Here is a 23637-nt window from a genome sequence, read left to right on the forward strand (position 1 = left end):
TTCAGAGATACAGGATTTCAGGAGATTTTTTGCTTTCTAATATTCAGATGTGTTTGACTTTTTCAATAAAACTATGTTACTGTGGGAAGGGAAGAAATTGAAACAATAATACATGTTTTCTAAATCATGCAGCTCAGTAAGTCAAAGCCTGTCCTCTAAATTTAGAGTCTGATTTCCAGGTGAAATGCTTCATTCTGTTTGAAAACTTAAAAGCAGGAGCAATCATCTTAGAAATGAAGAAAGTTGTGACGATGACGACAGAACCATAAATGTGCGATTCTGCTAGCATCTCTGCTATTTTTGCCCATTTGCTCAGAATGTTGGAAGAAAATCTTTTCCACTGGGAGATGAAAATGAAAAGGGCGTGGAAACATCACTTTGGTTTTCTTGCTGGATCCCTTCAAAGTCATGGGTTATATTTCAAAAGGAGTAGCATTGTTGTAAACAAATATCCAGAATCAGCATTGACCTGAATTACAGAATTCAACCTATAAATCTACAGTCATATTTCTGTCACTTAATGGTCATGTGTTCTCTAGGATTGAAAAATAAATCCCCAACTGTTACTTAAAATGAAAAGGAGATGTATAAAGACATACCAGACAAGCAAATGTAGACATGGTATTATTGATTCCAAAGTATCAATAGAATGGCGTTACATACATGGAAAACAAGAAACATCACCTACCTATCAACCACGTGCTACATGCGTGCTAAGTCGCTTCAGTCATGTCCGACTCCTTGTGACCCCATGAACTGTAGCGCACCAGGCTCCTGTGTCCATGGGGATTCTCCAGGCAAGAATACTGGAGTGGGCCACCGTGCCCTCCTCCGGGAGATCTTCCCAACCCATGGATTGAACCCTTGTGTCATGTCTCCTGCATTGGCAGGCGGGTTCTTTACCTCTATCGCCACCTGGGAAGCCCAGCTGCTGACCACAAGAAGCTGTACAAAGCACGACATGTACAAAAGCATGCAAGGCATCTTTGAAATAGAAAACACAAACTGTTCAAGTCTTCCACTGTGATTCTGAGTTTATCAAATCCTCCTCATATTTGTAATACTCTAAGAAGCTGACAAAATAAAAATGAAAATGTCAGGGTGTTGAATATGATATTCAACTAACTTGATTTTTAACAAATAGATAAAACAAAAGCAGAGACTGTATACTCTGAATGTCTATTTAAAATAAATGACTTGGTTAACAACTCAAATGTTATCCTGTCGTCCGGAAGAAATTTTCCCTCTACTCTTCTACGTTATTCTGACTGGTCTAAGAATTAAATTGGCATAAGGTATGTATAGATGAACGGGAGAAAAGCCCACAAAAGTTGGATGACATGTATCCGTGGAAGAGACCCAGGAAAACTGAGTAACTCAAAACGGCTGAAACCCTCCAGTTAAAGACCATCTTCGGCTAAAGATAAAAGAGGATGTTGGGGGTAGTGATTTGGCACTTCAAAGGAAAGGAAGGCAATTTATATGGAGATGAAAAGCAAATGTTTGGTAAATAAATATTTGCTGGGCCCTGCGGAGACAATGGGACGGAGGAATTTTACAGACTTTGCTGGATTCCTCCCTATCTACACACCTGGTCCAGACTAGGTTATCTAAGGTGATATTCTCTTCCTGAAGCGGTCCCCGGTCTACATTCTTCAGGAGGAAGGTCAAAGCTGCTTCCTGAGCCTTTTGTTCGTTCATACTTTCAGCTTGAAATAATTTGCATGCCAAAAAGACATTTAGGAGTGGTCAGTTTTGCTCCCCTGCACTGTCAAACACTTGAATTTATAAAATGCATAAATCAGAGTCTTGAAGTTATTACACCCCATGGCTCATTTTGGTTACTGAAAATTTCTTAAAAGAAAGTGGGGTGTAAGGCAAGGATATGCAGAAGGAACCTTCAGTGTTCCTTGTATGTATTTGCGTTCTTTGAATTTTGTGGCAGTGAACATATGTATTTATTTTTGTGTATTAATCATCGAACAGCTTTACTGGGATGTAATTTACATACCATGAAACTTACCATTTTAAGTGTACAAGATTTTTTTCATAAACTTACTAAATTTAAGAGTTCTACAGCCACCCCAAGTGGTCACACAGAGTCAGCTTGGCAACACTTTGGTGGAGATGCCTGGAACCCCAAGGTCAAGTTCAGGAGCTTTTCCACTGAGCTTTTCTATGGCAACTAGTGGGGAGTCAGTTTCCTCAGCTACGGTTCTAGTTAAAAAGATTCCCTGGGCTTCCCCTGGTAGCTCAGTCAGAATCACTTGTGGGAGTTTGTGGAGTCTTTGACTCAATGTCTTAGATGGACCCAAGGATCTCTATTTTTAAAATAATCTCATAAAAAATTTAAAACCATTTTTATCACAATAGTGAGAGATGGGCAGTACAAGTGGTACCCGCCCCCCCCCCCAACCTTGTGACTTCTTTTTTTCCATTTTCCTACACACTTCTGCATATCTGTCTCTTCAGGTGAAACCAGAAGTATTTTGCCATGTTCCTCCCAAATTTTGTTGGTGTTTTGATTGAGATCATATTGAATGTATAGGTTAATGTATGGAGAAAAAATATCTTTCAATGGATAAAATGAGTCTTTTTATCCAAGAACGCAGTATGTCTTTCAGTTTTTTTTCCAAGTGTTCTTATATGTCCCTTGGTAGGACTTTTTTTTTTCTATGTTCCTTAGTAGGGCTTTTTTTTTTTTTTTTCTTTGAAGAATTTTATTTTTTTATTTTTTCGCCACACCGTGCCATCTTAGTTCCTGACCAGGGATTGAACCTATACCCCCTGCATTGGAAGTGCGTAGTCTTAATCACTGGACTCCCAGGGAAGTCCAGTAGTGCTTTACAATGTCCATCAGCTAGGTCTTGCCTATCTCTGGTCAAGTTTACTGTAGGCAGTTTATCTTTAAGCTGATATTGTAAATGGGATCTACTGCATCTATTTTATTTTTAACTGATATTTTCATATAGGGAAGCTATTGATTTTTTCCATGTTAATACAATCAACCACTAGCTGAATTCTCTCATTTCTGATAGCTTTTCAGTTGATTCCAGTTGATTCCTGATACATATCATCTGCAAATAATTTGGCCTCCCATTTTTCAAACTGTATACCTCATTTCTTTCACTTGCTAATTACATTGACTAGTGCTTCCAAATTGCATTGCTAATTGCATTGCTTATGGTGTTGGAGAAGACTATTGAGAGTCCCTTGGACAGCAAGGAGATCAAACCAGTCGATCCTAAAGGCAATCAGTCCTGAATATTCATTGGAAGGACTGATGCAGAAGCTGAAGCTCCAGTACTTTGGCCACCTGATGTGAAGAGAGACTCATTACAAAAGACCTCAATGCTGGGAAAGATTGAAGGCAGGAGGAGAAGGGGACAACAGAGGGTGAGATGGTTGGATGGCATCACCGACTCGATGGACGTGAGTTTGAGCAAGCTCTGGGAGTTGGTGATGGATGCGGAAGACTGGCGTGCTGCAGTCCATGGGGTCGCAAAGAGTCGGACACGACTGAGAGACTGAACTGAACTGAGTACTTCCAAAATAATGTTAGATAACAATGACACAGTGGAAATACATGTTTACTAACATGCTTTTGGTTTACACTTTGGGACATTTGTACCAACTGAATCGGATAGAACCAACCCCCAAATAAGCACTGGGGAACCACTGCCTTATATCACCGTCGTCCGTTTATTTCTTCTATCTGGCCTCGACGCAAATTGCTATTTAGTTTCCATGCTCCCAACAGAACATGAGGGAACACGAGGTCTCCAAAATTTCCTAAGATTTTGTGAGCCAGGCCCCCTTGCTATTGTTGAGAAGGGTGTGGCAACTCCTTGTGCAATCTTTGATTGTAGCCCTAATCACTTGTGCTGTGTTTAAGATTGCCAGCCATCCTTATCACTCCATTCTGTGCCTGGCAGAAAGCAGACTCTCAAAAGCAAATATTGTATATTAACGCATATACATGGAACCTAGAAAGATGGTACTGATGAATCTGTTCTTAGGGTAGCAATGGAGATGCAGACATAGAGAAGAGACTTGTAGACACAGTGGGGAAAGGAGGGGGTGGGACGAATCGAGAGTAGCACTGAAACATATCCACTGCCATAGGTAAAACGGACAGCCAGTGGGAATTTGTTCTCTGACTCAGGGAGCTCAAACTGGTGCTGTGACAAGCTAGCGGGGTGGGATGGGGTGGGAGGTGGGAGGGAGGTTCAAGAGGAAGGGGACGTATGTATACCTACAGCTGATTTACGTTGATGTATGGCAGAAACCGGCACAATATTATAAAGCAATTATCCTCCAATTAAAATAATTTTTTAAAAAAGACAGCAGACTCTCACATGAGGACATCTGTGTCTTACCCTTCACTTCTTCCTCTCTAAGAAACCCAATTCTCAGAGATTTCCTCTCTGCCTTCACCTGCACCTTCCATGGTATTCAGGGAGCTCAGATTTGAGTGGCCCGTCTCCACAAGATTACCGTCAAATGATTCGGATCTTCCAAGTCATCATATTGGCAGTTTTTCAGGAAAGGATAAACCAAGCCAGAGGTGGTCGAAAATGTATTTATTTTTCTTCAAATGATCTTTGTCTCAAGCAATAAATAAAAACAGACATGTTGACTTTTCTAAAAAAAAAAAAAACCAAACAACAACAAAATTCCCCTAAACTATATACATCCTACAGAAATACAAGCATATCAAATGTAGAAATGACATCACTCTGAAAGATGGGGCTATTTATAGAAATTACAAGTATTGCATTGCTGTCTTGAAGAAGCCTCTTTCTCACATGACTCATAAGCTCTAAGGGAGAGCAGGGTTCTCTTCAAAGACGTGGCACTCTACAGCCTTTTTTTCTCCGGCTGCACCATGCAACATGTGGGATCTTAGTTCCCTGACCAGGGATCAAACCCACACCCCCTGCATTAGAAGCACGGGGCTGGACTGCTAGTGAAGTCCCTCTCCACACTTCTTGATAAACAGACAAACTTGCAAAGAAGAGCACTGACAGCCAGACACGTTCTTCAGTTCCTTACGAACCACAGATCAGCTTTTGAGGGGCGTAAAAAGGCACCTCGTCCAGGAGGTCTTAGGCCCCGGGAGCTTCTGACAGAAACCATAATGTCCCTCAGCAGAGCTGGGACCACGCGGGGCCAGGGACAACTGTCTGCTGTGGTTTCTGCCACACAAGCCAGCTCTGCGTTACCAAGCCCTGGCCTCCAACAGCACCTTGCCATCTAGAAAGTTAAGTTTCCCAAGCTCGGTTATGCAGGGAAAGCACTTGGGGAGCTTTGAAACCTACTGATGCCCAGGTCCCTCCTCCAGAATTCCTGGTGTACCTCGTCTGGGCTAACGGGCAGCAAAGGTGAACCCCGACTTTACGAACAAAGGCTGGTGGCCAAACTCCGATCTCACGGCCCCCTCCCCTCACACTGAGATCACCCATCCCACCTCCCTCTGCCCATCTTCCCAAGAATTTTGTATTTTTTCTCATATAGAATCAGAATCAACTCTCTACAATCAGGCTAGGATGGACATCTGAGGAAAATGGCCTCCAGTCTCTACAGATGATCCAGTGAGTCAATAGCACAGGTCACCATGGATCAAAGTGGCAAAGCTTTCTGACTGCGACAGTAATTGCATGTCACCAGAAATCACTTCATGGGAGAGACGCCTGTTGAAACCCAGTGGCCATTTCGAGGGACCTCATGGTGCTGTCTTCATTAGAGCTCTTTCTTCCAAGTCATCAAAGAGGCTTCTGATGGTAGAAGTAGACAGTGACCCCCAAATCCCTGATTCCAATCAAGCCCATTTCCTATTTGATTTCTAAGGGTTTGGGGACTCACACTGTTATCAAGTACAAAGGAAATGGCTTTATAAATAGTGGTTTGACACTGTGGACACGAGACTTGAATTGGAAAGCAGGGAAGAGACCCGGTCGGGGCGGGTCCTGGGCTCCGACTGTCCGGGCAGCTGGAATCCGGTTCGGGAAAGCACAATACACAGATTTTGGCAAATGTACACTCATTCTGTAAAAAGTCAATCTGTTCTAAGCTACTTTCCCTCCCTCTTCAAGCAGTCCCTCCTGCAGACCTATCTGTCTGTGGGAACCCACACTTTTCCAGCAGTGGAGCACATTTGACCGCATTCATCACAAAACATGAAGCAACTTCCAAGAATCAAGGAAGACAAGGGAACGTCCAGCTGAGCTGTCTCTCAATAGGCCCAGTGTCATGAACCATACCCCTTCACGTCTTCAGGAGGGGTTCAGCCAAGCAGCTCCCGGGAAAGGATGGGGCCTTGGGCTTTTCTAAAAACAGGAAGTGGGAACTCTGGCCACACCCAAAACAAGGCCTGACAAAGGCAGGACAGATGATGCCAGGTTCATGTTTATGGAAGAAAACGTAAGGAACCTGGTCCTGTCTGGGACGTGGGGACAAGAAGGAGCACTCCGACACTATGCTGACATCGAGGCTTGAAGTTATTAATGGGTGAGCAGCACTTCGATCCTCAGAGGGCAAAAACAACCCCAAAAAGCAAAACCTAAAGCATGCTCTCGTTTCTAGACAAGTTTGGGATTACTGCTAACCTGGCATGGGGTGACAACACTGTCCACAATACTATAAGTTAAATAACCCGTGGTTAGTTCCCTCCTCCCTCCCCCCAAGCCCAACCCACCTGCTCCTTGTTCCAAACGCCACTCCTCTATTTGCAAAGGCCCCCTGAAAACAGCATTATCTCAAGAAAGGATTCTGCTATGGCACGCTAGTGCCCATCCAGAAACCAGCTTCCCTGCAAAGAGTCTGCCTGACTCCTCACTCACGCTCTCTTGCTGTCCTAATCTTCCACAGGACCTCCAGTGGGGTGTCCACGCCCTTCTTTTTATTCACCTATTCACTTTACAGATATCCACCTACACCAGGAATCTTTTAAGATCACAAGAATTTGTTGGCATACTTCATTCCAAGCAAACCCCCTAAAATTAAAATCTCCGATTTAGGCAAAAGAGAGAGAAAAAAAAAAATGGTGCTTCCACGTCCCTCTCCGGTCTATCTCTTGTTAGCTGGGTTCCCCAAGGGCCTTGGCAAATGATTCGCTGCAGGAGAATCTGAATTGCACCCAATTTTTTTTTTTTAGGAGCACCTTACACGATATGGCATTTATCACAGATGATATACAAGTCCTCGGGCAGGTCTAGGAGAAAAATGCTTCCACCGCCAAACTGAGTTACTGATCATCCGAATCGGTTGTATGGTTGCGGTTTCAAATCACTTCGGTGGTCCATGTGCCCAAGAACCAACTTCAAAAATAGTCTCCAGTCCATATTCAAGGATGTGCTATCTGTGGATGTACACACCCACAGATTCTGGTATTCGCAATGGACGGAGGGGGTGGTGGAACCAATCTCCCACGGATCCCCAGGGACAGCGCTAACAACGTCCTCCCTTCCCTTTCTCCTCCTCCCACCCCACCCTGCCCCCTTCTCAGCGGCAGCAAATGCAAGCTGACCGTCATGCCATCTCAAACACACCACTTCTCACTGCGTTGACGTCTGCATGCTGCTGTGCTCCGCGGGTCCACACCAACATCAATATATTCTAAAATCACGGTCACTAGACTTTGTGTACTTACATACTCTGAGCAAATTCTCAATAAATACTTTTATTTATTATTAAGCGTAAGTATTCACCTGTTGGTGGTGACTTAGAAAGGAGAACCATGTCCTAAAAGATTTCTTCCAAAAAAAAAAAAAATTCCTGTAACTACCACAACAAAAGGACCAGCACACAGAAGCAGGCACTTCTGGTCAACTTGTTTTCGGCCCTGTCCCTCCCCCGCCACCCGTCTCCCCCTTAATAAAACCGGGAGGGCACATTTGCCAGGATCTGTGGGTTTCCTAACTTCAAGCCTTACTGCTTAAAAAAAAAAAGAAAAAAAAAATGAGGTAAGAAATTCCTATCTGAAAAGTAAAACTGACACAAACCAAGACCCAGGTCTTCCCTGCCTGCCGAGGAAGCCGTTATTGCTCTAAGTTGGAGTGTTTTGTTTGTCTGCGTTTAAATATGTATTCGAGGTCCTTATTGCCATTCTAGCTGGCCCCACGGTCGGCCAAAGAGAGATGGATGGAAGGAGCTTGGTCGCCAGGCGCCCTGCGGGTCAGTCCGGACCTGCTACCGGGCCACGGGGCCCCACCCTACGTGGGCTGGTGGGAGGGTGTTCCGAGGCTTCTAACAGCTGGGGGAGGTGGTGATGGGGCTGTGCAGGTAGGGCAGGCCGCTGGGGGCCGGGTGCACCCCCACGGAGACCGGGAAGCTGAAGACGAACTGCGACGTGGGCGTGGGGGTGGCCTTGCCCCGCTCGCGCAGCGGCCCCGACGGGCTGGCGGCCTCCACCGCGCAGGACGTGGCCAGCACCTGCGCCTCGAACTGCAGCAGCTGCCCCATGAAGCTGAAGTTTGGCGAGATGATGCTCCGCCGCTGCTTGACGAACTCGAAGGCCTCCTCCAGCCGCACGCGCTTCTTCATCATCAGGTAGGCCAGGCAGATGGTGGCCGAGCGCGAGATGCCAGCCTGGCAGTGCACCAGCACGCGCCCGCGGCAGTCCTTCACCGCATCTGGGGCAGAGAGCCGCGCGCCCGTTAGCGTCCCCAAGCCCCCGTCCGTCCCGCGGGCGGGACGAGAGCGCTGGGGGAAGGATTGGAGAAGCATTGGTCGGGGCCCTCCCTCTGAACCACGGAAGGAACAGCCCTCCGAGGCTGAGGCCAGGAGAGGAAACCCACGGGGCCAGGGAAGGCCCGTAGGCTCTAGGCTATTTGGGAGACTTAACCAAACAAATGTGCCAGGCTTAGGAAATACACATGCTAAAGCCGCGTGCCAGCACACAGAGAGGGCTTCTCATTTGCTGGAGCAAAAACAATGACCCAGTTCTCTCCGGGCCTTCCTCCCCACCCCAAAGTCTTATCTGCTTGGCAGGTGGGACATGAAGGCAAAGGTTCTTGGCTCTATCAGCTAACAGTGCCTGCGGCTTGATTAAGTCCATCTTCCTACCCCTGGGCAACTCAACACCCCAAGGGCCAGCCTTCCCACTGAGAAAGAGGGAAAATAGGCACCCTCTGGGCAGGGCCCTTCCTAAGTCCCTCCAGCTCCAAGTGGTTCCCTCTTCCCTCCCTTCCTGTCTCTGCCAGCCTTGCACCCAGCGCCCCATCCTTGAACCCAGCACCCTGGCCAGGGCCAGCCTACCGATGTACTCGATGGCCTCCATGAACCAGGAGCTGATGTCGGCCTTGTGGTTGTCCTCCACCGGGATACACTTGTACTGATAGTGTCCTTCGAAGTGGTTCGGGCAGTCGGAGGAGACGTTCAGCAAGGCCGTGATGCCCAGGGCATCCAGCATGTCCCTGCGGGCCGCGTGATAGGCACTGCCGAGGTAGAGGAAGGGCAGGATCTCCACCGGACCCCCCTGCAGAAGGGGAGAACAGAGGGGCCCCCCAAATATCATAAGTGTAAGACAGTGGGACAGAGGGCTGGGGTGGTGGGACGGGGAGAGGGAAACCAGTCTGGGGCGGGGGGGGTGGCGCTTTCACAGGTCCTGGGAAGATGGCCTGTGGACCCTGCCCCTCCCGGTCTCCCCGTGTCCTGCTGGGGCTCCAGGAGGGAGTGATGCGCTCAGTGGGACCTCTCTGGCCTTGATGCTTGCTCTGCCTTGATGCTGGGCCCCCCTCTCTGGTTCAAGCAGCCCACCTCCCGCCACCCCCAGTGACCAATGAAGCAGGAGACACAGTGCTGGCCTTGTTCCACTGTATGTGATGTGAGGAGTTTACACCTGCTACCACTATGCTACTTGCTGCAGATCAAAAACAGACGCCAGAGCAACCTCAAAGACAAGAGAAGGGATCCTGGCAAAAGGAGGTTATGTTGGCTTCGCTGGTGACACTATTCTGAGGCAGATCAACACGAGTGATGTGGGATTTGGGGAGCAGAGTTGCAAGACCCCATCAATTTACTCCATCTCTGTCTAAAGGAGAGGGCTGGAAGGCTTGTGCTTGTAAGAATCATAGTGGCATGAGCTGGTTTTCTTAGGAGAAAGGTTGGTTGCCCACTGATGTTCACTTAGCATTTATAATTCGCTTATATGGGGAGGGGGGCAGACAGCTCTGACTCTTTTGAATCAGGGCTGGGGTCTCAGCTTCCTACAGAGCAGCCCACACACGTCTGGCCTCCTTACTTGTCTGCACATAACTCTGGGAGCAAAGTCAGGGACTTGGGTCTTTATATTCTTTTTTTAAGGATAATGAGAGAAGGAAGGGGAAGAATTTCAAAGGAATAATGGATTCCACCTAAGTCGCACCCCAACACTCAGGGTTCATAAATTCACCCAGCACTGGGGCCCTGAGTCCTGAGCCTCTGACAAGCGGAAGTCTGATCGCAGCCCCACCTGGTCGTGCAGTGGGGTTCCACAGGAGCTGCAGCTCAGGTCCAGGGACTCCGCCGTGCTCGGAGGTACAGCAGGTGGGATGGCTGCCAGGGCCTTGGTCTTGGAACAGAATTCTGGGTACTCGGAGGAGAACCTCTCATAGCCACCTGTAAAGGAGAAAGATGCTCGGGTTAATGGGGTCACTGAGCCAGCAGGAAACCAAACCAGCGGAGAACTTGAACCCTACCCTTCATAGAGGAGAGCTGTTGGGAAGCTAGGGCTGGTTGCACCTCCACTGGCCACTGGGTGGCGCTGTGGGCCCAGAGATAATGGCTAAGGAGCCCTTTTTCCAGAGATGGGGAGACTACCTTGGGGAAGAGCGCATCCTAAAAGCTGGAAGAAAAGCTTTAGGGACAAGACTTCGGTTTAGAATGCAGATACACAAAGGAGGATGTGCAGGGGGAGATGAAGAAGGGATGCTTTCTTTACAGTGATGACAAAGAAAGAGGGAAGCGCCACTAGGGGTTTTCATGAGGCTACAATTGAGTCCTGGGACCCACAAAGATGTCTGTCATCTCCCAACTCCAGCTCTTCTTTTGGAGAGGTTCTCCAGTGTGGGAGAGAATAAAAAAACTATTATCCTGGCACCAGCCCTTCTGGACCTCAGCATCAGAACAGATGCCAATCACACAGCCTCATGAACAGCTGTTCCATCAACAAGGGGCCAAAACGAGAGGAAACGGGCTTAAATCTAAACAAATCCCTCTTGCCTCATCCAGGTTTGGGGCACGGGAGGATTTCCTGACCTGAGAGTTGCTAAGCCCTGGAATAGTTCTCTGCAGGATCATCTTCCGGTGAAGGGAGGTCGTTTAAGTAAAAGGAGACAAACGGCCAACTTCTGTGGAGTAGCGTTAGTGCCATTCAGGCAAGGGAGGCTAGGCAGGGGTGGGCAGAGACGCAGGCAGAGGCGGGCAGGGAAACACACCAAGAAGAGATCAGCCTGTGTCTCTGATTTTCTTGTGCACTCTGGGACTTTGCTTTGCGGGAAACTTACCATCTATTATTGTCAAGGTTTGGCCCTGCTTGGTTTTTTTGTTGTTGTTGTTGTTGGTTTTTGTTTTGATGTGGACCATTTCTGGAGTCTTGATTGGATGTGTGTTGGGGGCTTCCCAGGTGGCACAGTGGTAAAGAATCTGTCTGCAGTGCAGGAGACGCACGCAGGTTCAATCCCTGGGTCAGGAAGATCCCCTGCAGGAGGGCATGGCAACCCACTCCAGTATTCTTGCCTGGAGAGTCCCCTGGACGGAGGAGCCTGGCGGGCTACAGTCCACGGCGTCACAGAGTCGAACACAACCGAGCATGTATGCACTGCTTCTGTTTTGTATTTTGATTTCTTGGCCCTGAGGCACATGGGATCTCAGCTCCCCAAACAGGGATCACACCTGCGCCCCCTGCGTTGGAAGCTGACATCTCAACCCCTGGATCAAGAGGGAATCCCTCTGCTTGTATTTTTATTTTGCAGTTACTATTGGACCAAAAATAGATTATAAATGAACTCAGCAGGGTCTGCAGGTTGTGGAACAATCACTCAACGGATGGTCACGTAGGCAGCTGGCCCGTTACACCTTTATGACCGACAGGATGGGTGCCACTGTTCTCTAGCCCTAACCATTCACAGCAATTTTCCAACATGTGACGGTTAGTCAGTTCCTTGCCCTGAATCCCAACCCTAGACACTACCGCTTGGGAGGGGAAAGAAAATGATCCTTTGCCACATCGTAAGGCTTCCAGAAACAGGGCAGACATTTTTTCCTCTCTGAGCGGGAGGCTCCTGGTTTCCCTCCCCCAGGCTATAAATGGCCATTTCTTGATCACAGGCCCTCGCTCCTGCTGAGTCATAATGACCAGCCTCCCTGGAGGGAAAACCTGCTGGAGGGCCCAGTCCTGCCGTCTTCAGCGGTGCTAGTGGCCTGAGTGGACTTCTTGTCAGAGGAGCAGCCCTCCCTTTCGCCTATCAACCTGCCAACGCTTCCGCCCCAAACGCAGGCTATGGGCAGGGAGAGCCGGCAAGGGCCTTTAGCTGAATCCCCTGTGATGGGCCTCTGGGATGGAAACTTGGGGAAATGCTGCCCTTTGGAGAAAGTAAAAGGAGAAGTGGGTCCATCTACAAACCGATGTTGATCGTCTATGTGAAACACCATCACTTGCTATTCTGTACTTCCAGAGGATCTGAAAAGTTGAGTGAAAGGATCTATGTGTTTGTTACATAATTTGAGCTATGAAAATGCATCCCAAAGAGATACAAGACGTTGAGGGGTGCCCTCCAAAAAGCTCATCACCTGGACAGGCAGGCCAGCAGAGTCATAGAAGGGTTAGGGCAAGGCTCCAAGGTCATAGAGAAGCAGCAGATCTGAGGACAGAAGGAGCCAAGGAACCTCAGTGGTAGAAAGAATGTTCTTCCCGCTGCTGAGAAGGCTCGGAGCAGGGCACCAGACGGAAGGGAAAGAGCTCTGGGTTGAATGCCAGCCCTGTGAATAAATCATGGGCTGTGCAGCCTGGAGACATCTCTGAACCTCTCTGAGCCTCCTCCTCATTTGTAAAATGTAATGAAACTTCCAGGTCAGTCTCCGCTGGGGACTGACCAGAACAGCCAGTGCGCTGTGCCTGGCCCCAGGGAGACATGCAATGAACGTTTCCTCCTTTGGTACCTAAGGGGACTCCAGCTTCACTGACAACTTGTCACACTCTGGACAGCTTTCTCCTCCTGGGCTTTCCTTCCTTTTTCCAGTGGGCATCTGGAGAGCTGGTAGTTAGGCGGCAGAAGAACAGGTACCAGGCACTTCCTGCGTGTCACGGCCCCTGCCCAGTCAAGGACATCTGCTACCTCCAGGGCTGACCATCCATCAATCCCCAGGGAGCAGCAGAACCCTGGAGGGGTCCCCAGCCTGTAACTGACCCTGGGGGTGTGGCAGGTGTAGGGGATGGGGGAGGGTGCAGGCTAGACCAGACCAGGCTTGAAAGGGGGGCTACCTGTCATCTCCCCAAGGCTGCACGTAACAGGACAGAGAGAGAATGCAAAACGATCACTGAAAAGTCCGTTTGCTCTGGAGATCTTCAAAGAACAAGCAGAAAGGAGCTAAGTGAAGAAGAAGAGTCGTTCAGGAGACAGGAGCAAAGGGAGGGTAGCGTCCCTGACATGGGAGCAACAGAAAGGATTTCCCCCCCGGAGCCGTCATTAGCTGTGAGGGATCTGTGACTGGTAGTTACAAGGAGCATCACCAAAGGACCTCCTTTTGAGGCTAGGAGCTGCAGTCAGGCCAGGACGTCAGATGATAGAACACACCCTCGTGGAGTCGGGAGCTCTCGGGTGATGCAGTGCAGATACAGGAGTGCAGGTCAGGGGCCATTCAGGCCACACCCCACAAGGCCCCACCCCAGGAAGCCATCTCCCATCCAGGTTAATAAAAATGACAGACCCTCTTAAAAGGAAATGTTCATTATGTGTCAGGCTCTTCCCACCCTGGTATCCAACCAGCAGCCTTGGAGGAAGGCGTGCCGATTTAACACAATTTAACAGAAGAGAAAACTTGCATGGCGGCCCCACGTAAGGGCATTCAGCCCACAGAAGGGGCCTCAAAGTCACTTGGAACCTGGTCATCAGGAGCCCGTCCTGGTGCTTGCCCACCGCTGCTTCTCCAGTGGCCCTTCGCTAAGCCCCCTGCCCCCCCCCCCACAGTGGTTCATCACTCTAGGAAAGAATTTTGATGCAGAAATAGAAAGAATGTGAACAGGGCACTGCTGACATTTCACTGAATTCTACTTCTCTCTGATGCTTTTCGAACTCCAGGTAGTTATGGAGGAGTCGTGACCAGCATTTTTTAAATTTAATGAAACAGAATAAACAGCGTGAAAGCACTGCATTTATGGACGGTATAATTTCACGGCACTCTGGTTTCACAGCGATGGTCCCCCATCACAGGGACTTCCCTATGGGCACTGAAAGGCACTTGCTGGCTCTTCTTCTCCCAGACTGTACATGGCACGTGCTGCAGTGGGGCACGACCCCAAAACAGGGGGACACACACCAGGCCAGGCCAGGAGCTGCTGCGGGACACCACTCATGTCTTACATCTCTTGGGGGGAAATGTATTTTAAGAGCTCAAATTATGTAATAAACGCATGGATCATTTCACTTTAAAAAAAAAAGGTCAGATCCTCTAGAAGTATATAGAGTAGCCCTATAGGAGGCCCTGATGGAAACGAAACTCAGTTTCTTATGTGGGATGGCAGGGAAGAAGACTGCTTTCAGCCTCTCCCCTTAGCGCCTCCCTTCCCAGCTCACATCTGTGCAGGTACCACAGCCACAACCCTTCCAGCAAGAGTGAGATTTATTTGTATTTTTTTTTATCTTTGACCACCTCCTGCAGTATGCAGGATCTTAGTTCCCCGACCAGGGATAGAACCTAGGCTGCCTGTACTGGGAGTGCACAGTCTTAGCCACTGGACCACCAGGGAAGTCCCAAGAGCTAGATTTAGATCTCCAAGCTTTATCCAGAACTCATGAGAGGGAAAGTTTATTGCCACTGCAGACATGGTGGGGTGGGATGGGGGAGCTTCTATCCTGTGGCCTTGGAGCTATGTGGTGGGGGTGGGGAGGCAGATGGGTGCAGAGGAGCCCCAGCTCTGACTGTAGGAGCCGGAAGAGACACATCCCCTCCTACGCCCCATTTTCCACCCTCAGAACACAAGGATTCCAGACACTGTCTTCTCCAAGTTCCAACATTCTGTGCTCCTGAATGGTCATGAACTGACTTGCCGATTATCAACTGACAGCAGGTATGTTTCCATCAGACCTGTGTATTTCCACCTTCTGAACACAATCTCACAACACATCCGTCAGTGAATTTCCCACCATTTTTTTTCCCCTATGTCCTGTTGCATGTTAATTCAGTAACAGATATGCTGACTAATTTTGACCTGTTTTTCCCATGTTCTTATTTAATAATATACCTTCTAGCCTCAAAGCTCTCATTTTCTCATCTTAATTTTAAAACCGGAGTGTCTGGAGGGGGCGGGGCAGAAAGGACTATAATTTTCTACCCAGCTTCCTTGAGGAATAACTGTGCCCACGGTTCAACTGTCTTCTTTTCGTCTTCTCACACGGACAGCAAGGCGGTTTTCAAAGCTGACAGACCTGCTCAGGCGGGTGGGGCGGGGGGTGATGTGTGCCGAAGTCCTTTGAAAGGACAGGCTGCTATAGGGCCTGTCATCTCGCCGTGATAGGACTCTTAATGGGGTCTGTGATGGAAGGACAGTCTCTTGGTGGTGACGATGGTCGCGGATCTTAACATGGCTGCCACTTTTCCCCTATTACCCTCTCTACACTCACAATATCAACCTGTTCACAAACAGGGCTCATGGGCTTGCTGTCCTGGGACATCTCATCAATACCAAGCAAACACTGCCCAGCAGGCAAAGTCTGGGGACGTCTGAAGGTCCTTTGGCTTTGAGAGCTTCCAAGACTTCCGGTTTACATACGTGGGCTCCTCATCTCGGGGTTACCGGCCGAGACCTCTGAGTCCTGGGTCTGACACCTCTGGTGTCCCGAGCAGCTGCTGGACACCCGAGGTCACACCCGAGGCTGGATCTCGTTTGCAGCCCCTCCCGGTCCTTCTCTGCCATCTGCTCCCTTCAGCAATCTGGCTTCCGTCTAGTCTAGATTTCTTCCTCCCCAGCTTCCTCTTTGTTAAACGGGAACTGCCTTCCAGGAAGGAAACCAGCTACCTGGTTTCGGATGTTCTGATTTTTTTTTAAGGAATTCCTTGGCTCTTTAAAAAGGCCACCTTTCTCCTCTCAGTTCTCTGTGCAGCCCACCTTGGGGAAGGGCAGCCTACCTTTCCTATAAGCATCCAAGACAAGCCCAAGGGAGGTGAGATGGACTTTCTGACAATCAGGAGTCACTCTCAGTTTACACCTACACCCTGTCTTTAGCCGCTTGTGTGGACTGGAAACATCCAGTGCAGATGATGCAAAGAGTGGTGACTGCCTCATTCTTTATAACTCTTGAAAGTCTCACACTAAGGGTTAGGAATTACCCTTAAGGCCTACCCTTACCTTTATGTTTGTAACTCTAACAGTCCTCAGCTCTCCTGGGTACTGTGTCCTGTTTGCGAGAAGAAAAGCCAGTCCTTTTGCCTTTGGGTGAAAGAGCTGCCCTTAGCATCCCCCAGGACTTGCCATTTGGTGCCACTGACCTGGAAATGAGGATGGGCAGGGCAGATGGACATAGAGAAAAGACAGAACACAGCTGCCTGACCACTGCCCAGAGCTCTCATGATGGGCCTCAGTCGCTGTTCGCACTGAAGGCATCATGTCAGGTCTCTATAATCAAGCTTGGGGACTATCGGGTATGTGACTTCCAACCTGGAAGGATAAGTTGGAGTATCTTGATCCTCCCAATTTCTCAAAATAGCTCCAGGATGGCTTTTAAATCAGAACTTGAGTAAGAACTGACAACAGTCACAGGTTGAAAAAAACTTTAGACAGAAGCAAAAGTAAGATAATGTTTATGTACCCGAAATCTTCTGTGTAACAGACTGATCTCTTATTTGGGGGATGTGGAAAGTAAAGAATGACTTCTATTAAGGTTAAAAAAAAATGCTTTTTGTCTTTCTCTACTGGGGGGAGGGGGTCTAAAACCCTAATCCAAGGATCTATGAAGGAAAGAGAAAGGGATTTCAAAAGAAACGTGTACTATAATTAAATATGAAAAGCTGAAATCTCTAAACTGTCCCAAAATGCCTTACAGGGTTTTCAATAAATTGAGTTTTACCCCAGTGGGAAGATTAACTAGCCAAACGATCAGAAAATGTAGTGATTTGGGTTACTGCTTTTAGCAAACCTTGGGTATTATTCGGAATTGTAAATGCCAGCCCGTAGCATTGCCTTGATACTCTTAACTATGAATTCCTGCCTGTGGTATTAGTTATTAACTACCTGCACTATATAATTAATTGCCCTTCAAAGTGGCAGAAATAGAAAAATCAGCTGTTTAAATGCAGTTAATTGGTAAAAGCCTATAGCTTGTGACCAGGAAGGGTAATAGAACTTCTGAAAATATCCAGCTGTTTTTACTGTCCCCCCAGGATGGCAGATATCAACAGTCTTCCACAGGCTTAATGTCTGACCACTTTTACTCCTCACCCACCACTACACCTGAAAGGTCACACAGAAGGCCCCACTGGCCACAAAATAAAAGGAACTTGGGGGGTGGGGGGAATCATCCAAATTACCCAACCCCTAATCAATTCAGGCATTTACTAAAGATAATATAAGCGGCTTTAGTTTCCTGCCCCCAGGGCCTCCTGCGAGGAACCCACGTTTCCTGCTGTTGCTGGCTTCTGCACTGGCCGCCCCCAGGCGCACCTCCCCGCAGCGCCAAGGGAGCCCATTTCCTTCTGCCCTCACTGGGGGGTGCCTTTGCAGGGAAAGGCAAGGAGAAGGAAGAGGAACTGTGTGAAGACCGCCTCTGCTTAGCACCTAAATGAAAACAAGCTGAGCTGAATAGAATATGAACCAGTTAACCTCAAAGATGTTCCATCACCACTGCAGAACAAGCTGGAAGGAGGTACCCTCCCTCCCCACAATCTCTGAATTTAGGCGGTTGCTTCCAAAGGCAGGCTCCCTGTGCTTAGAAAGACCCAGTTGAACCTCTCCTGGCCCCTCCCGGGAGGGCCTGTAAAAAGAAGTTGGACCCCACGCCCAGGCCATGACCCTCCCCAGCTCAGAGGATGCTGTCTTGGAGAGGCTGCAAGCGGTCTGCCCTGCGCGCTCCGGGTCAGACAACAGGAGGCAGTGCAGGCCTCGGGAGGAAACAGCCCTTAAAGCACTCCTTTTCCTTCGGCCAGGCACCTCGCCAACCGCCAGGGGACTGCCGACCCCACAAACTAGCATTTGCCTCGCGCCCGGCGGCCGGCCCGCGCGGCGGCTCTCGGTACAGATCTGGTTCCGGGCTCTCCTGGCGGGATTCGGGGGGAACCAGGCAAGTGCCGTGAGCCCAAGGAGGGAACCTTAAAAATCTGCTTCTCTCGCCGGGAGCGGGGCCTAAGTGCGCGCCCGGAAACCCTAGGGCGGTCCTCTCTGGATTTCTTCCAGGAAAAAAAAGAAAACAAAACGAACCCAGACGCCACGTGCGTCTGCTCTGCCTCGAGAAGGGTCCTGGGTTCCGGGGCCAAGCAGGCAGGCGCGCGATCGGGGTCCAAATCCGTAGCGATCGAGGTGAGCACGGCTCGGAGAACACCGCGGCCAGCCCATGCCACTCGAAGGGGCTTTCGTCCCAGAGAAATTTCTCTCATCGCCCCTACGTGCGCCAGCACCACGCACGGGAGGACGAGCGGCGTGCTCTACTGCGGGGACCCCATCCCGGCGCTCCACCCGGTCCGGGGCCGCGGGGCTCCCGGCACACCTCGGCGCCGGGGCAGGGCCCCTTGGCCCCTGCGCCCAGGTCGCCTCGCTTAGCGCCGGGTCCTTCCGGTGCAAGGCCCTTCCGGGCACTTTCCCTTAAAGCGCTGCGAGGAGAAGGGAGGAGCGATGAGCCCCGTCAGAGGTGCCAAAGGCCGCCCTCGCAGAGAAAGAAAAATCAGCAAAATCGCCTTAGTGGTTCAACCAAAGGTCAACAGCATTTCCCCAGCAGCTGACAGGTCAAATGGCCAGGAAACAACTGCCGAGAACAAAGCCCCCCGCTGTTCACAGGGGCCAGCCCGGCCCCCCGGCTCCGAGCGGTGTGGTCGTGCTTTTTGGAAGGAGCGGTGGGGAGAGGTTTCCGCCGCGCCTCCCGCCCCATCTCCCTTCCTCTCGGGTGAGCGGGTCCGGAGAGGAAGGGCAGGAGGGAGGGGGCCAGGGGCGCCGGCAGGGAAAGGGGCGGCCCTTTGATGGCGGGGGTTCGAAACGCCTCCCTCGGGTCCAGGGGCGGCCAGGACCCGCAGCGGGCTGAGGAATGCGCGGAATGTGGCGCGGGTGGAAGGGGGGAACGCAGCGCCGCAGGGCCCCAACGACTCGCCCGCTCCCGGCCCGGCCCGGCAGGTGCGGCCGGCGTCCGGGTCCTTCCAGGTACTTGGGTAGCCTTAGGCCCTTTTGGAGTTTCCGACTTGCAGATTTGATAAGACCTCCCCTCCCCTAGAGTTTCGCACTTAAGCTCGCGCCGCCATCTGAGAGTCTTGAGTCTGAACAAAAGGTCGTTACTTCTCAGCTGCCTTCATTTAAGAGGCCTCGTCCCGCTTGGCGACCCCCGCAAATACTCGGACCTCCTGCCTCCGTCCCCGGAGCTTTGGCCCTCCGTCTCCGGAGCCTGGGTCTAGCCCGAGGCGGGAGGGGTTGGCCACCCTTCCTGGTGAAGCTCGGAGTTGGGCTGCAGGAGAGGAGATATGGATTTTCTCCACATCCAGCCCGCAAGCTGACCCTCGTTTTTGCATTTATGAACGGCTGCTTTCCAGCAGGAGCCGCAGAACCGATCGCACCCCGGCGCTCACCCTCTTTCCCTCTCTTCCCCACGTCTCGAAATCGGTGCGGGACCCGGCCACGCCAAACCAACAGGCCTAACCTGTCCCCCACCTCCCGCGTAGTGGCACTTGAGAGCACTTCCCTGGACTCGAAGGTGGAAAAGCTGCTGAGTCGCTTCTCCCGCAAGGCCAGACCGTTAGTGGGTGTAAACAAATGCAGAATCGCCGGGAAGGGTCCGGAATTGCAGGTCACTGAGCCCTCACCATCTCTGAGGAATTCAGGAGCTCGCGCTTCCACACAAACGCACAAAATCCTTGCACACCAGCGCGCACACCAACACGCACAAAAGAGCGCGCGGGGGGATCCCGCAGCCACGAATCCCCCCAGGCACATCTTCTCCTGTCCACTAACGCGCAGGCCGCCCAGCTCCGCCGCACCGACGACCCTCCAGCTCGCGCCCGGCGCCCGCGTTTACCTTTCAGCAGGCAGATGTCGGTGCGCTCGGCGTTGCGACGCAGCGCCTGCACCACCAGCGACACGGTGCTGTCCTCGCGGAGGCTCTCGGCGCGCGGGCTGCGCTCGTCGTAGACGATGACGGCGGAGTAGAGGCCGGAGCGCAGGCGGGCGCGCACCTCCTCCTCGGCGGGCAGGATCTGCTCCAGGCTCACGGAGCCCTTGGCCCGCCGCCGCACAATGGTGTTGCAGCGCACGTTGACCGAGCCTCGAATATAGCCCGCGCTGTGCGCCAGGAACGGTCTGCAGTCCAGCAGCAGGCACTTGCCGCCGCTCAGCAGCCCCAGGGCGCCGTGGCTGCCGCTGCCGCCCGCGCCGCCGCCGTTCTCGTCCCGGTTCATCAGCCTTTTGAGCACGCTGCAGTCCATCTCCCGCAGCTCGTCCACCGTCACCATGGTCGCCGGGAACCGCGTCTGTTGGGCACGCGAGGAGGCGAAAGACGCCCGGGCGAGCTGGGTTCCAGGAAGGGGTGAGCGGGGGGTTACGAAAGGGCGCGCGCGGGCAGAAGCGGCCGCAAACTTGGCCCCTAGGGGCTCTCACTGGCGAACCTCTTTTCCCGGGTTCCCCCTTCCTCCGGCAGCTTCTCGGTTACATAGTAGTCTGGGCGGCCTCGGGCGCCGGGCAGCACGATGCCAAGGGGCAGGTGGCAGTGGAGTGGAGTGTGTTTACGGGAGAGGTACGAGGGCTCCCTTCTGTTGTCGCCTCTATTGTATTTTGCCCGTTGCGCTGCCGATCCGGCCGCCGTTCCCCCACGAACTGCCGGAGCTCCGCGCTCTGCCCCAGCCAGAGTTTCCTCTCCTCGGCGTATAGATTTATTAATGCTCCTCGGCTCTCCCCCGGGAGGGGGCAGATGCATTACTACCTCGCGAGGCTCCGCCTCTTTCCATTCTCGGCCGCGAGCCCCGCTCCGCCCCCCGCGCCCGCTCCCCGCCCCCCCGGCGGCTCCCCCCGCCCCTCCGGCCCCACCTCCTCCGCGCGCCCCGGCGCGTGAATGGAGTGCCGGCCGCTCGCTCCTGGTCACGGGGACGCGACGTCACAAAGAGCGGAGTAAACAGGGCGCGCGGCGGTCGCCACCAGGCCCATTCATAAAACCGAGACCTAGAGGAAGAGGGAGGAGGCCTCCGACCCGCTGGCGAGCGGCTGCGCCGGGACTTTGTGAATGGAGCGTGGCGGCGCCTCTCCCCAGCCTGCGCGCGCGTCCAGCCCGACCCTAGTTGCCTTGCACCGCCGCCTTGGTGGTGGCGGCGATGATCCGCGGGAAAAAACTGCCAGCGGAGAAGCAGGCCTAGCTGAGGGCCGGACTCGGTTTTGAGCTTTCATCGCGGTTTACCTCCGCGCTTCCCCCTTGCCAGCCTCGCAGGTGGCCCCCTCGTATCCAGAGGACTGGGAAACGCAGCATCGCAGCCGGCCCAGCCAGGCCCTCCTCGCCCCAGGCTTACGGAGCGCGTTCGGCCTGCTAGGCGTTTTTGTGTTTTGTTTTGTTTTCTTTTCTTTTTCAATTGCAGTTCCTCAGACTTTAGCTTCTGACTTAGCCTGATCGATTTTCATCTTAAGGTATTAAATCAGTTTCATAGCTCCCGAGGAACGTGGGCAAACCCGAATCCAGAAGATGAAAAAGAAAGCCCTCGCGCCCCGAAGCCCGGTAATAGGAGTGAAGTGTTGAGTTTGTTGCTTTACGACCCAGAGGGAGACATTAATTGGATCCGGAATGTTGTTCCCAAGGAGGAAGGCGGAGTGCCACTCCCTTCCACGCTTCCTAAAGATGTTTATTTAACCCTGATGGGGGGATTGGGGGGGCAGACATTTTCGGCTTTTGGAAAAGTCCTCACGCCTCTCGTACTAGTGTGAATTGTCTTTCAGGAAATGACAATTAGGGTCCACATTTGGTGCGAAACTAGACCCCGAGAAATTGACGCGTAAAGAATTTAATACGTCCCAGGGCTGATTCGGGTTTCTTTGCATCCCTCTTTCCCGGTCCGGTCTCATTTTCCGCGCCCCCGCTTTTACTTATGCATTTAATTTCCCAGAGGCCGCTTTTGGCAGGGGGTGCGTGCGCGCAGCGGTGGGGACACGACAGAAGCCAAAAATGATGCCTCCGACATCTTACCAAGTCTTGTTAGTGAGAATTAACCACCGAGCAGGGAATTACGGGACTCGCTCGGGGCCCTGGTGGCAGCGGGGTCGAGTCTTCTGCTCCCGCCGGCGGAGGCGACTAGGGCCGGTGAACCCGCTCCCTGCCCTGACTCGGCCTTCCGCTCTGCCTTTGTTCCCCGCGGAGCGGATCTCCAGGGCTGTCGCCTCCGGCCCCCAGGGCCACCCCTTCACTCCCCAGCCCGGCCTCGGCGGCGGCCTCCACCTCCGAAATCTACAGCTCTCCATTTCCTCTCGCAGCGTCCGGCCTCCCGGACCCCAGGCCCAAGCCGAGTGCGCCAAAATAGCTCTGCGATGTACTGATCCCGTCTCTATATAGAATTTACTATTTTATTCATCGTGGACTTGCGGGGGGGCGGGGGGACGGCGCACTAATTTTAATTGTTTAAGCCACTACTTTATTTATTTTGACTACTCAGTTTCGGGTTCCCCTTGACATTTGGCGCACGAGGAGCGGCCACTACTGAGCACCCAGTGAGGCCGCGGGGCGCTCCGGCGGGGAGGTCACCAGTCAAAGGTTTGCTGCTTGGCTTCTCAGCTGGGAAGGGGACTGTACTCTCTCCCAAGGCTTTTGTCCGTTTTCTCGCTTGCTGATGTGGTCGTGAGGCTCTGTGTAAAGACTTGCTGTCCCTGGCACACCAGGAACGCGCCCTTTCCAAGGAGCCCCCCGCGCGCCCACCCCGGCTTTCCCGGGACGCTCTTGGGCAGCCCTGGAATCCGCTTCCAGAAAAACGCCGATGCCTTTACAAGGACTTAAACTGGACATCTCTTGGAAGAGCCTCTCAGTCGGAGGCAGGTCCGGGCGAATTGCACACGTGTCGCAGGAGCTGGGAGACGTCCCCCAGAGGCACGGCCGGGCTCCGCTAGCCTTTGTCTGGCATAAGCCGGGGGCGCCTCCGCGTCCGCCTAACCCCCCGCCCGGCCCTCACGTGGCCCGTAAATAACAGGTCCGGAGGCAGGAAAATGCCCACCGAACAAAGACTTGCTTTCTGCACCTGACGGTAATCCGCGGTGGCAAAGCCCGTAAATCCCGCAGGCAATTC

The 23637-nt window shown here is 51.9% G+C and overlaps 1 protein-coding gene across 1 annotated transcript; it reads right to left on the reverse strand.

Moving 5' to 3' along the window:
- Positions 1-4568: 4568 nt before the first annotated feature.
- On the reverse strand, positions 4569-21256 carry DUSP4 (dual specificity phosphatase 4). The gene is made up of 4 exons (XM_043893700.1): positions 20406-21256; positions 10454-10599; positions 9259-9478; positions 4569-8633 (listed from the first exon to the last, which is right to left on the reverse strand). Exons 1-4 carry the CDS (start codon positions 20836-20838, stop codon positions 8248-8250), a joined length of 1185 nt encoding a protein of 394 aa, XP_043749635.1. The 5' UTR covers positions 20839-21256; the 3' UTR covers positions 4569-8247.
- Positions 21257-23637: the final 2381 nt, after the last annotated feature.

The sequence above is a fragment of the Cervus elaphus genome, chromosome 32 (assembly GCF_910594005.1).
Source record: "Cervus elaphus chromosome 32, mCerEla1.1, whole genome shotgun sequence".
In the NCBI taxonomy this organism is placed as follows: Eukaryota; Metazoa; Chordata; class Mammalia; order Artiodactyla; family Cervidae; genus Cervus; species Cervus elaphus.

Bases quoted from the DNA above. Each gene is read 5' to 3' on its own strand.
- DUSP4 (XM_043893700.1), bottom strand. From the start codon at position 20,838: ATGGTGACGGTGGACGAGCTGCGGGAGATGGACTGCAGCGTGCTCAAA. The intron at 9,479-10,453 runs GTGGGGCTGCGA...CCCCTTCTGCAG, and splicing joins GAACCCCACTGCACGACCAG to GGGGGTCCGGTGGAGATCCT. The intron at 8,634-9,258 runs GTAGGCTGGCCC...TCTCTGCCCCAG, and splicing joins GGAGGCCATCGAGTACATCG to ATGCGGTGAAGGACTGCCGC.